At 39.3% G+C, this 14,909-nt stretch overlaps 1 protein-coding gene across 1 annotated transcript in view; it reads left to right on the plus strand.

Annotated features, from left to right (window-relative positions):
• Positions 1-14,599, plus strand: part of LOC118797380 (NACHT, LRR and PYD domains-containing protein 12-like) — a 30,507-nt gene extending 15,908 nt beyond the window's left edge. Inside the window, exons 9-11 of the mRNA XM_036556721.1 lie at positions 8,706-8,879; positions 13,343-13,389; positions 13,471-14,599. Coding sequence (XP_036412614.1) covers positions 8,706-8,879; positions 13,343-13,389; positions 13,471-14,015 — 766 coding nt within the window. The 3' untranslated portion in view covers positions 14,016-14,599. The remainder of the gene's footprint in view (positions 1-8,705; positions 8,880-13,342; positions 13,390-13,470) is intronic.
• The last annotated feature ends 310 nt before the right edge of the window (positions 14,600-14,909 follow it).

The raw sequence follows: 14,909 nt of genomic DNA on the forward strand, positions 1-14,909 counted from the left end.
ATGTAAACAAAGCCATCGGCTTCGTCAGCACGATCAGCTGATTCCTCGTGAAGACAAAGCGAGGACATGCAGCACAGTCGTAGTCTGAAAGTTCCGTTGAATGTTCCATTAAAAAGTCAATGAAAGTTTTTAAAAATAACTTCAACTTTAGAACAGGCCTCATTATCAAGAAAATAAAGAAAATGGGTAAAAAGACACAAACAAAAGAAACAGAACACACAGACACAGAGCTACCTGAACAGGCAGCCTCCTTGAGCAGTGCGGGAAGAACAAAAAAAAATGAAAAAATGAAAAAGCCCAATTGAATTAATATGATATAAAATTTTGAACACTGAACATTTTCAGGAGGTGGAAGGGGATGTGCTTAATGATTTACATGGAGTTTTCTAGCTCCTCAGATAGTACAAGAATTATTACTTTTTAATGAGGTGGGATGTACTGAAAGTCTTTGAGAGATCCTCATTGATTTGTATTCCAAGGCAATCAGACCACCTACTGAGATTCAAGACTCACTTTACCCCCAAGTAACCCATCTCCGAATGTAGATGTTGATAAACAACTTTTCAGGAGCACTATTTGGGTACAGTTTGCTGTTTTGCGCTGCAGCAGGCCTTCTCTGATACCTGCAACTTTTCCCACTGGTTTAGCAGCTGCCTTACTTGTGCTGGTTCTTGAGTCAGTGTTTTCTGTCTGGTTTTTCATTGCTCCTTTTGAGATGTAACACCCAAGAAATGGCTGGGCCTGCTTGTTTTATTTCTTGTAGGAACACAGTCCTTTCTGTACTGTCATCTTGATTTGGTAGTACTTCTGTAACAGCAGGGTTCCATGTCATGGGTGAAATCCAGTCCACATTATATTTGCTATGTGGTTCAACTGCACTGACAATTGTGCTAATCACTTCAGGGGAAGACTGCTGCGTGCACTCCTTCACGTTTTCTTCCATATTCTGTGGTGTACAGGACAAGAAGTCTGCATCTGTGTTTACTTTCCTAGGATGATACTTCAGGGTTATGTTCTGTTATCTCAGGCACCCAGCAGTGGGCAGTCACATTCAACTTTGCAGTCGTCAAAACATTGGATTATTGTCCTATGTTTTGACAGTTGTCAAAAAGTGGATTATTGTCACTATAAACTGTCACTGTTGGTGCGTAAAACAAATAATCCCTAAATCATTCCGTGATTGCCCACTTAAGAGCTAAATACTTTTTTACATGTGGCAAGACTTCCAATCCTCACTCACAATGGACACCTGTGCTCCCGTATCCCACAAAGCAGTAGTTTTAACTTTGTTTGACAAACACCATATTATATTATTTTTTACCAATTAGCTGAGCAACGCCTTTATGTTTGGATAGTGGGTTCTTCAAATTGGAGCTGGCATTGATGAGTTTTGATTCTTGCTGTTGTGGAAAAAGATTATGATCGGTGAGGGTAAATTTTTCAGGCCTGCCATGGTTTGGCTGGGACTGTGTGGTCTTTCCTGGTTAGTCTACATTGCAGAGGAACACTGTTTTTGGGGAAGTCATGACTTGTCCTGTAGTCATGACCACTGTCCGTTTCCCAAAGAGCCTCCAGTGTTCCCTGCTCTGCGCCCCTTTGACCAGTGAATATCACTCCCACACTTGAAACAATAATTACAGGTAAGTGTATTGTCCTGATGGCATTGTTCGCATCACCTCCTTTGTCTCCTGTGTCTTCCTGGGGTGAATTTTGATTCAACGATGTGTTGGTGCTCTCTCTCTGAATTATTTGCATTAAAAATGCTATAAGGCCTGTAAGCTCTCTAATAGCTTCACTGCTCTCTTCAAACTTAGAAAACAAAGGATTCACTTTCACTTGCTTAGGAACCTAGACTGACACTGACTGTAAGGAAGCATATGTATTTTCAAGTGTCTCAACCAAATTGAGCCCCACTCTATGTGAAGTTCGTGTAGAAGCTTTTGTATTCAGTACTCACTCATTTTCATTGCATTGTGCGATTTTGCATTTTTTCCAGCAGCATTTCATCAGTACTGTCCACATTCTGCAGATATACTCTCATTTCTGCTCTTATGTCGTCATTGGGCAGATCTGTGATTATAGACTGAAAACATTGGCTCTGCACCAATCCTCTGTTGTATTTTATGCCAGACTGTGCACGTTCAGATGCAAACAGCACCTTTTGGCCTAGACCTAATACTCAGACAAGGAAATCAGGTGCTGTTTCACTAGGTCCCTGCACAGCCTTTGCTAGTTGCTGGTAACAGTTGGTTGCATCTTCTTCTGCATAGTTAGCTCTTAAGACCTGCCTAAGGGTCTGCAGATTTAGATCTGTTTTTCCCTCTAAATAGCTCCTCAGTTTTACTCCAGGACTACAGCACAAATTACAGCCTCTACAATTTCTAGTTCAGGATATCCTTTTCTTAGTCTATTTTCAATTTGGTGTTCTAGACTAAAAGAGTTTCTCTTTTTGACTTGCCTCACCAATTTGTCCACTGATCTTGAAGTCTTTCCTGTAGCTGCCTGCCAATGTACAGCATTGCTAGCCTGATAGTCTCTCTCATGATTATCTGCAAGAGCCCTTGCTCTCTTGGCTTCTTTTGGCAGTGATGGAGGCCGTGCAAGATCACCATCAAGTGGGAGACTGAGACACGGCCATGGCTGCTTGTTCACTTGTGGCAAAAGTCGCAAATGCAGCCTCGCATATTCCTTTTAGTACATCATTCAAATCCAAAAGGGTCGACATGCCCTCATCTTCTCTGTCTTCTAAGTCCTTGGACTCCCAATACTGCACTACTTGTTTTGCCAAGGCACGTCGCCCTTTCCCCACAATATCCCTGTTATCTTTGCCATTGATTTTGCAGTACTCACACACTCAGTGTAATTCCTCCACCAATAACCCACACAGTTGTTGCTCAATTTCAATAATCGGTTCATCTCGTTCCTCTGACATTTTGGTTTTATCTTGGATGCTAACACTGACAATAAAATGTTCCTTGGCAGTTTCTGGTCAAATGTAGTTGCGCTTTTCCAGAAGCAACATTTAACTCACTGCTCCAGGTTAATCCAAAGACCAAGTTTTTTTCGTCTGTTCACCCAATGCTTCACAGCAAAATAACGTTATATCTCAGTGAGACCTCCAAAATGTTACACTTGATATTGACTGAGATAAAATACCAGTGTATGTAAAACGTTCATCCTTTTCATTTTGCTGTTTAGCACAAGCAGAAGGAAATTAAGCAATTTCGCTGGCTATTGTTTCATTTACCAGTGGAGGTCGGCAGTGACCATCTCTTAAGCTTAGTCCATCTCCTTGTTGGAGAAATGGTGGTGATATTTCACCCAATATACACAAACATGTATAACTATATATAAACTCTGCACTACAGTGCTCCGCTAAAACAACTGTGCATCACACCATGCTGTGTTAACTCTCAGCCCTGTTTTTTTTTTAGCCTTCCTCTAGGTTATTCCCCACCAATGTAATGTGCTGCACTGGCGAACAAATAAAACTGCATTTATAAAAGGGAATTAGATTTCCAATACTATGTTAGCTACTATGTTAGCATTTTGGATCCTGGGGTCTATTTTTGCATTTCTTGCTTACTCAGTTAACTTTAAGCTTAGTTAGATCTAACCTTGGTGGCAGTGGGGACAACATTGCTTTTTTAGTTATAAAAAACTTTATTTGCTACATATTTAAGTTTTTATATACTTAATATACTTTATATATGCTACATATTTAAGTATGATTTCATTTTCCTTCTTTAGTGACTCCTCTTCCTGTTTCATGTGGTTGGCTGCTCATCATAAACACCATGCTTGAATGCAAAACCATGAGGAGGCCCATAAAGGGGCAGTTGCTGAAAGTTAAAAATGGGCACATCATGGATTAAAATGTTAAGAAAAGAACTATAGAATAACTTTTTAAATACAATAACAACCAGTAACCTAAAAGAAAATAAGGAATCTTACATCACGCTGTGTTACACAATTAGATTGACTTTTATCAAAACTGTGTAATCATAATTATTTCAAGATATCATTTAATCTCCTCATTCCAAAATCCAGTATACTGGATTTTTTTCCTAGGTATTCTAGCTCTACAAAAGCAGATGCATCACCATATTTACATCTATGTGATTTACTGAACAAGATCATTGTAGTAATTGATTATTTAATAGAACATATACTTTTTTTATTCTTGTCACAAACAAGAACAAATATGTCAGCTGGTGAGATAGACACTCAGTGTATTTATGTCCTTCTAGAAGGTCTCTCTCGTGAAAGGTAAAAAAAAGAATATAATATATATTATAAAATTTACACTACATATACATATATATATTACATAATATAGTGCTCAAAAACATTTGAGGTTTTGGCTTCTTTCATTTATCGCCCTTTGTTTCCTTGCCCCCACTCTCTTGTCAGTGGCATGCTGTATTGCATGCTGGTCTTTCATCTCAGCAGTCAGTGGTTCAGTTCTCGTTCTAGTCTAGAACCACCTCAAGCTTTTTGGAGTTTAGACATTTTTTTTCGTGTTAGGTGGTCACCTTAAGAATCAGTCTGTTATGGGCTGGTTTTTTTACTTAAGCTGTTTGCTATCATGCTTTAAGCCACTACTGCTCTGCGCTTGAAGCTATCCCTGCAGTTGGCCAGTGATTTACTCCTTAGTATTCTAGTCTAACAACTAGAAAGTCACCAGTTCAATTCTTGCATAAGCCAGGCCCCATTACAGTTTTGGAAAAAAAAGTTTTTGGAGCTTGTTATTGGAGTTTCAAAACTGGTATTCACTGCACAAGGAGTATCAGAGTGTGGGAATGCTGGTAGAGGAGCAAGACTGCCTGACTTTCCATATTTCTAAGTTGCAGTTATTTAGTCTCTCTTCTTAAAACTTAGTCAATTTGAAGTTTAGTGCATCCCCGTTCCTGCATTCAGTTTTCTGGGTTTTTACTACCAGACTACATCACAATGGCACTTTCTGCCTTCCAGAAATTGTTTTGGTTTTCCCAAGTGCCAAAGCATCAATAACATTTGCAATTTTAGAATTAAATTTGGCAGTAAAATACAGTATTATGCATGGCATATTATCCATAGCCTTCATAAACAGCTACCTAGTATTCTCAGTTGGAAACGTTTTCTTTACATGGACAGACCTAGTTTGAACTGCTGGAGAAGTTACAATATTGAAAAAGTCACAAAATAGTAAGGAAACCAAGATCTTTGTGTCACGCTTCCTGGTCCTCAGTCGAACACTCGTACCATCAAGGACTCCACTTCCCAGAATCCTTCTGTCAGTCATGAGACTCTTCCAGCCAATCACAAACCACCCAGTAGATCACAGTCACCTGAATACTAATCCTCACCACCTGTTTTGATCTGTATATATACCTGTCTGTTTGAACCTTATCTTTGCGAAGTATTGCCATTGTTCCGTCAGTGCGTACCAAGCCGTTTATATTCCTGATTGCTGTTCTGTGTTTCGACCTCGCTTTGTTTTCTCCGGTTTCCGATTCTCGCTCCTGTTTTTGGCTTTGTTGCTTTGTGTATGATTCTTCTACGGTTACGACCCTCGCCTGTTTTTTCAACTCCGTTTTCGCCTACTCCTATGTGTTGTAGCTGGCTCTTCTGGTTTTTGACCTGGTCTGGTGTTAACCCTGTTTATATCCTTTTAAATAAATCTTCCGGGTTCGTTTTTATCCGCACGTGTCTGATTTGCAAACCCAGCGTTACACTTTGACAACAACTATAATGGTGGCAGACAGAAACAGACGCTTGCAGAAAAGGCTGCTGTTAAGATCTTTAATAACAATAGGATGATTCAAAAACACAGTTGAAAAGCCAGAGCAAAACGTTATAAACCAGAGATCCACAACAAGACAAAAGGGCAAGGCAAAAATCATGGTTAAAACAGAAAAACAGGTCATACACGGAAGTTGGTAAACAAACAGGAGAGAACACTCAGTATGCTCATTCTGAGATGATACTTTGCAATAACCTAAACTAAAGCCCGTGCATAAATATTAAACTAACACAGGCATGAAATGAGGAACAGGTGTGTGTGTGATCAGTAGTCTGGTGAAGCTAAGCGCTGATAGATTGGTCTGATGGAGTCATGAGTCACAAGAGACAGCAAAAGGGGTAGTCTGATGTGGCAGAGTTGGCTACAGTTCCAGACGTGCCAGAGGGAGGTGTACCCCCCCACAAGGAGTCCAGGACTGCTGAGGAATGAGGGCACCCGCAATAACCACCACCTACCCGACTGGAGGCATCAGAGGGCGAGACCCCGGAAGCCTCCTGATGCTGGACAGGAACTGGATCACTGGGAATAACTGGATTATTGGGATGACCCGGACTACGGGGGTGTACCGGCTCACTGGGATGAACCGGACAGGAACTGGAGATCTTTCTCCTGGCATGTCCTCTAGGATGAGGGGCTGCCTCTGGATGCCTAGTGTGGAAGTCCGCCACCAGCCCAGGGTCCAGGACATCTTTACCCGGTACCTAGCTCCTTTCCTCTGGTCCATATCCCTCCCAGTCAATGAGGTATTGTAGGGTTCCACCATGTCGCTGGGAGTCCAGCACCTGATGGACGGCATAGACCAGCGTGCCCTCTATCTTCAGAGGCTCAGGTGGCACTCCATCTGGTGATGCCTCGTCCAAGAGCCCAGGGACCACTGGCTTCAGGTGGGAAACATGAAATGAGAATGGAATACAGAACTGGATGGGCAAATTGAGTGTGTAAGTAACATCACTGATTCTTTTGACTACTTGAAATGGACAACTTACTTGCAACTTACGACTACCCTTCCCAAACCTGAGATCCCGTGTCGTCAGCCAAACCCAGTCTCTCGGCTAATAGGCGAGGGTCTCCCCACAATGCTTGTCTGCTTGCTCCTTGGCACACTGGAAAGCCACCTCGATGTTACAATGAGTCTATTCCCAGACCTCCTTGCTGCGTCTCATCCAGTCATCCACGGCTGGGATGTCCGAGGGGGTTGCAGTCCAAGGTGCTAGTGGGGGCTGATATCCTAACACACATTGAAAAGGAGTAGGGGCTCCAGTAGGACCACAGAGCCCCAGTCTGTGTCCACAGTAGATAACTTTGTTTTTGGGGATGACTCTATTAGTGGCATGAAAAAACAAGATCTCATAGGTTGATGTGAGCCAAACACCACTTCTCCAAACTGAATGTAAAGCTTCCTACATTACTGACTGAATACACAACAGTGAAGTTGATCATTGTTCATGTTGGTAAAAATGACATGAGGAAACAGCAGTCTAAAGTATTAAAAAGAAACTTTAGTGATTTCTTTAACATACTTTGCAAGCTCGATGTGCAATGATCAGTGGTCCTCTGCCTGCATGTTCTCAAGGCTACTTGGATTATGCACTTGAAAAATAAAAACTCAGGTCAAACTGACTGAACTTTATTGACAACTTCAGCCTATTTTTAGGTTAGATGGACTGCACACTAACAAATGCCAAATCTGACAGAGAATCTACTGTAATTTTCTCCAGGTTCAACTTGTCCATTTCAATTGGTGGAGACACATTGTGACAAAGTATGCTGTGCCTTTAAAATATAGTTTCATTTGCATGTTCATTTGCTATATGGGATCTTAATCACTGTAGAAGTAGAAAGCTGAGTTGGGGGGACAAAGTGGGTTGCATGTGGTAAACCACACAACCTTTTACTTTCTGTTCTTCTCAACTTTTAAAGTAATGCTACCATGGTGCATCTTACACAGTTTATTTATAAATGGAGCATTAGTATCCATGAGACCTGGCTTGATATGGTTCAGCAGTGCATAAACAAGACCTTTGGAGTGCACACACCAATGTCTGTGTTGCTGCCCACATGCTCTCTGCTAACACCACTCATCATGGCTACCTCAAAACACCCATTCCTTGCTCTGGGTAAGAACATCAGTGCAAAGAGACTGTCATAAACATCAGTGCAAAGAGACTGTCATCAAATGCCCTTCTAGAAGAATGGTCAAAAATTCCCATAAACACACTCCTTGTGGAAAGCCGTCCCAAAAGAGTTGAAGCTGTTATAGCTGCAAAGGGTAAGCCGACATCATATTAAACCCTATGGATTAAGAATGGGATGTCACTCAAGTTCATATGTGTGTGAAGGCAGACAAGTGAATACTTTTGGCAATATAGTGTATGTACAAAGTACATATGCAAACATTTTTTTGTAAATACTTCATAATTTACCTAAATTCTAAATAAGTACAGCTGAAAGTACATAGTAGTTTTTTATTTAAATAACTATATGTAAAGTATGTACCAGAAAATTATTATTATTATTAAAGTAACCTATTAAAACCTATTAAATACTGGTTATTTACAGTACCATAAAGTGCTACCACACATACAACAGAGTTGAAAGTACACAGCTCTGTGGAGATCCAGTGGATCCATTTACTATCACCTTTTGAGTTTTCTCTTTTAAATAAATTTTTTTCCACAATACTTGCATCATCCATCCCTTGTTTGAGTTCATTAGCAAAATTGTAAAATTGATTTTGCACTTTGAGACTTTAAAAATAAAAGGATTTTCACACTTTTGCCCATGCTATAATTACTATTTAATTTCTTCATATGTAGGCAAATTACATTGCAGAATGAACAACATTGCTTTGTTCATTCTGTATTGTTCTATATGCTGTATATAAATATCATCTTTCCCTCTTTTTCCTTCCTTTCTGCAGATTGTCTGGTTGCATGGTTACAGATAAAGGCTGTTGTTCTCTGGCTTCAGCTCTGACATCAAACCCCTCCCACCTACGAGAACTGGATATGACCTATAATCATCCAGGAGAGTCTGGCATGAAGCTACTCTCTGATCTACTGGAGGATCCACATTGCACACTGGAGAAACTGCAGTAAGTTTCTAATTGTCTCTAGACACAGACTGACTTGTAATTATATACATTATACACATCACTGATTAATGTTTTCCTGTAGATGTGTGTGTCTTTATGTTGAGGTGGTGAATTGTTATTCTCATTCATTAAATAGTAAGAGTAACTTCCATTAATATTATTAATAAATAACATTAAATGGCACTTAATATAAAGGGGAACCAAAGATGGTTTGCCAAAAGGACTGCACCAAAATTCAACCAGAATGCTGTGAAAAATTAATTATTTCTTACTGTAGTCTCCTCAAAGCTGTAATGTTCAGCAATGGCTTTATGACTAAAAACTAATTTGTGGTGTCTGAATACTTCTTAGTTCCATTTTTTAAACTTATCTTTGTTTTTGTTTTGTGAATGCATTTTTGTTTGCATTCATACAAATTTATACAAAGTCAAAATATTTACTGTTCAGTAATGATTTGTTGGTTCCTCACTGTTAACAGTTTCTCAAGACACTAACAAATATTTTACTGTTCAGTAATAAACTTCTTTGTCAGAAACCACTACATTGATTGATTGATGCTGTGGATGGTGCCTCTTATGTTTTGTGTTTGTTTTTGTTTGTTAATGTTACCTATTATACATCAAACTCAGTCTGTTGGAGCAGGGAAGAGTTTTTGACCGTCAGGAAAAATGTTTCACCTGAAATCATTCCAGAGTTTGAAAAAAAGTTCCATATTTTTTAAGTTCTGACAGCTGATGCGCTGGCTCTGCTCAGCCTTGTGATGAGGTGAAGGAGAGGCAGTCACATGGGCGCACTCATGTGCCTGAGACTGCATAGATTTTGAACACCTTTATTGGAATCTATATGCAACAAAACAGAAGAACTGCAATCTATATGCAACAAAACAGAAGAAGTACTTCAACAAAATTGACAGGGACTTTTCAACCTCATCTACCCTCTGCTTTACAGAGACATGGCTTTCTGTGCTAACCTCAGATAGTATACTACACTTTCCCAGCTTCCAGCTGTACAGAGTGGACAGAAATGCAGAGCTTACTAACAAAACTAGGAGAGAAGGAGTCTGATTTCATGTCAGTGAATGCTGGTGTAAAGACATCATGGTTCTGTTAAAGTCATCATCTAGAGTCACATTTCATCAACTGCAAACCATTCTACTCTCCAAGAGAGTTTTCTTATTTCATTTTTGTGCTGTTTATGTTCCACTAGAAGCTTGCAAGACAGATGCGCAGAAACTGCTGGTCAATCAGATAATGAAAGTAGAAAGAGAAAATCTAAACTTATTACTCATCATTCTGGATAATTTTAACCACATAAATATAATGAGGAAAATGTCCAAATAGAGACAGCATGTCATGTGTGGCAAAAAAGAAGGGAATATTTTTGATCATTGCTACACCAATGTTAAAAATGTGCGTGACTCTCAGACATTCCGACTACAATCATGTTCATGTTGTTCCAACACACGGGCAAAAACTTCAACTAGCCTGTCGTCACAACAGTGAAGAAGTCGACGAGTGGAGCCAACTCAGGAAAAAAATAGCTCTCTAAACATTATTAATCAGTCCTTCAGGTGGAATGAGCCCAGATAACATATGCCACAGTGCTAATGCTGTGAGGTCATTGCCAACCAGAACTCGTCTGCTATACCCAGAAATTTAATAAACAACATTAAACAGGTACTCATAATCAGGAAATCAGTTTGGCAGAAGAGAGAAAAAAGCATGCATCTCTCGCAGTAAGACCCCAAAAAATCTTGAGAAAGAACAGATGTAGACCATCAAAGTTGATATACAGCTTCAATGACCTTAAGAATAGTTAATACATCATTGACTTTTCTGTTGATCTAGCTGAAACAACAGCTCTAAATAATACTGAGCCAATCCTCCAGCAACACATAAATCAGAGTAAAAGCATACAGTGTCCGAACCCCAAAAATAAGAGGAAGTGTGAGAATAGTGCCCGAATGCCACAAAGCACTGCGTCCTTGGCCCCGCCTCTTGTTCTGTGACATAGCCACTGCACTACACTTGGCTTTTGACCCTGTTTGCTATGTTGTGGAGCACAGAAGGTAATGGGGAGGTGGGGCAACAAGTAACACCATTAACAAGAGCCAGCTGATACTGGGTTTCCATGTTCAGACATCTTTAAAAAGAGCAGATAAGGAAGAAAAAGAGAAACACCAAAAGAGTAAAAATGGCCAACAGATGGAAGAAGAAAAGTTTTTGATGGGAGAACTGCAAAGTCAAAGAATAAAGGGCCACTAAGAAGCTGGTTTTGATTTAGGTTTCTGTTGATTTTGTGTTGTTAGAAATAAAAGATGTCTGCTGCAACTGTCACTCCTGCCTCAAGCATCCTTCCTCCTCCTAGGGCATGCTACCACAGTGTTTGTAATTGGTACATAACAGTGACACAGTTCTCCTGGTCTTCAAAAGATGCAAATCCTCTTTTTGGAATAAGAGACAATACTGCAACTAATCAGTAACCTTCCATTGTCGAGAGAGCATGTAAAAATACTCATAAGTCCATTCCAAGTATTTTTCAGAAACACTTTTAAAATTCAGCTGGTAGCCCATCTAAACTTAGTGCACACTGAAACGAGAGCAGCTAAACAGCAGCTTCTTCATTTCAGTGTCTGAGTCTACTACTTTAATTTGTTCCATCCCCAGTTTAGGCAGGCCCTTCAGTAAGTCCTCTCTGCAAGATGGATCAGAAGCTTCAGCTCTGTGAAAATGTAGTTACATTTTATTTATGTGTTATGTCCACATAACACCAGGCTACAGCCTCCCATCAGTGCAGTCACCATTTCAACACTTCTGCCAACAATAGCCAATGTGTAAATTTGACCAACACCCTTAACTGCTAAGCATGTATCTATTCGCCACAGACACAACATCAGACAGCTGAGATGTCAAGGAACGACAACACAGCAGACTTAAAAACCTAATACTAACTATTGTAGGCTAAAGTATATTGCCGCTGTGAGGATGGAAATTGTTAGTTTGTTTAGATCTTAACTTTGATGACTTTATATGCAGAAGTAGACATTTGATTTGATATTTAAAGATAGCCATTTTAGCCTTTGCAGTAAAGAGCACCAAATTGTAGCCAGTGTAGTCACAAACTGAAACCAGTGTAGCTATTGTAATTCTTTTTAGTTTGCTTGCTGAGAAGGTGGCTACATATGTCTAGCTAACAACACACACTTGTGTGTATGTTCATCACTAAATTACTGCTAAACTGCCATGTATGTAGTTGTGTGGTGGCACTAATGTGGAGTTTAATCCAGTATACTTTTTTCAGGTGAAACCTTACACAGAAAGGCTACTGTTTCCATCTGTACTCAATCTCTCCTCTAATGGCAATGTAGTGTTCAGAGCAACTTTATGGAGGCTTGTGTAGATTTTATGCATCTGATTGTATTTTTGTTCAAATGAACAGCTCTTAAATAGTAAATTTAGATTTTTTACTGTATGTTCATGTCCATTCTTTGTGTGTTTAGGTGTATTATTGTATGTTTAGATATATTTTGCTTATCATAATTTTGCATCATATTTTAGGACTGCAGAATTGGGATGGCAATCACTATTTGAGGGGGTGGCCAAAAGTCTGCCCCTGATTACCACATACACATTTGAATCAGTAAAGTTGAGTGCATCACTGTTTTCAGTGTACAGATGTGCTAAACTCAGTGTTCTGCTTTTTGATTGAGGGATTTAGAGCTGAATTTACCTGCTGTTAAACTGTCAATACCGCTGTGTGTCAAATAACACAGTATATGACTCATCTAGAGTCACATTTCATCAACTGCAAACCATTCTACCCTCCAAGAGAGCTTTCTTATTTAATTTTGGTGCTGCTTATGTTCCACCAGTAGCTTGCAAGACAGATACGCAGAAACTTTTTGGACTGCTTCACTGTGTAGACCTTTTTGCTCTGCTTTTTGACTATGATTCTGGATTGCTGCTTATGGATCTGTCTTGATTCCCTAAATCTCATTTGTCACAATTCCACTAGAAAACAGATCTGTTAGGCAATATATTTTGCAACAACACACACATCTGTTTAATGTTATTTAAAGTCATGTTATTGTGATAAGCCAATTTTATTACCTACAGGACCAGTTTCAGAAACAGGGATTATGGCAAGTCTCAGACTATACTTTCCTTTCAATAGAAAATCTCAATTTAGAATCCGGTGTAGTCTAGGACTAGGTTTTATTCTTATTCAGGAAACTGCCCTTATAGTATGTAGCGGTCCATGGTCATTCCATTTTATTGCTAACAACACACAGTGATGGTGTTTTTGGAATGAAACATGAGCTTGAATATCTGAACACATTCTGAATGAGCAGGTGGTGAATAAAGGGAGTAGTAATATGGTAATATGTATGTGAATATGTATTATGTAATTAATGATAACATATAAATATGTATGACGTACAAATGTGTGTGTTTGTTCTTCAGGGTGGATCATGGAGGGAAGATCAGAATTAAACGAGGACTGAAGAAATGTAACACACACAAACACATACTCTGATTAAAATTCTCTCTGTTTTTTGTCTTTTCTAATCTGTGTGTGTATTTGTTTACAGATGTGTGTGATCTCACTCTAGATCCAAACACAGTGTACAAAGAACTCGTTCTGTCTGAGGGGAACAAAAAGGTGGAGCGGGTGTGGAAGGATCAGCATTATCCAGATCATCCAGACAGATTTGATGTCTATGCTCAGGTTCTGAGTGTGGAGAGTCTGACTGGACGCTGTTACTGGGAGGTTCAGTGGAGTGGAGATAGAGCTCATATATCAGTATCATACAGAGGAATCAGGAGGAAAGGAGACAGTGCTGATTGTGTGTTTGGAAACAATAATCACTCCTGGAGTCTGATCTACTCTGATAACAGGTTCTCTGTTAAACACAATAATGAGAAAACTGTCCTACCAGCTTCCCCCTCCCCCTCTAACAGAATAGGAGTGTATCTGGACTGGGGGTCCGGCACTCTGTCCTTCTACACCATCTCCCCTAACACACACACACTGAACCACCTACACACACTCTACGCCACGTTCACTGAATCGCTTTATGCTGGATTCTGGTTTTATTGTAATAGCTCCTCAGTATTACTGTGTGAGATAGAATAATCTCTACACAGAGAGTGTGACAGATACTTTTTTTTCATATAATTTAGCAAACATATTTGATATATACATTAAATACATCAAATACACATCAAATATACATCAAAGAGCCCAAAATACTGTAAGAAACCGGGTATGATACGAGTTGATACCTAGATATAAAGATGCACATTACCTGATGGAGGATAAAGGACCAGCCACCTGTTACCTGACAGAGGATACAGAACTGTCTACCACTGTCTACCATCATCCAAATGTTACCTGATGGAGGATGTAGGACTGTCTACTGTCATCCACACATTACCTGATTTACTATATAGGACCATCTATTGTTATCTACACGTTACCTGATGAATGATATAGAACAGTCTACTGTTATCTACATATTATGCGATGAAGGATATAGGATTGTCTACTATTAGCTATAATAAAATCTATTAAAATAAATGAAATAAACGGCAAATAAATGTTATGTGTTCAGTCACCTCAGTTTTTATCTTTTTGCTGATATTGTTGCTGCCATTTTCTCTTTGGGCTCACAAGATTTTAAACCATCTCTGTTTGCTACTATTGTTTATTATAATGTTTTTATATTATGATGTTTGGTAATTATCAAACAGTGTTTAGCACCACAATTTGCAAACCATCACCAATCAACAGCCTAGTATGTTCATATCATGTGCAAGACTCCTCCTGCTTTGAACTATTGTCTCATTAGTAGATTATGCAACATGGAAACTGATTAGTTTTCTTCAGTGAGATATTGTGAGAAAACTGAACCTTGAACTCAAAATCATGAATCAAATCATGTACTGTTACACCACCAAAAAGTACAGAGTTAGTACAATTATGTTATATTATCTTATAAATTCTATTAAGCACAGCTGTGTTGCAGCA

Source organism: Colossoma macropomum, unplaced genomic scaffold (assembly GCF_904425465.1).
Source record: "Colossoma macropomum unplaced genomic scaffold, Colossoma_macropomum, whole genome shotgun sequence".
Lineage (NCBI taxonomy): Eukaryota > Metazoa > Chordata > Actinopteri > Characiformes > Serrasalmidae > Colossoma > Colossoma macropomum.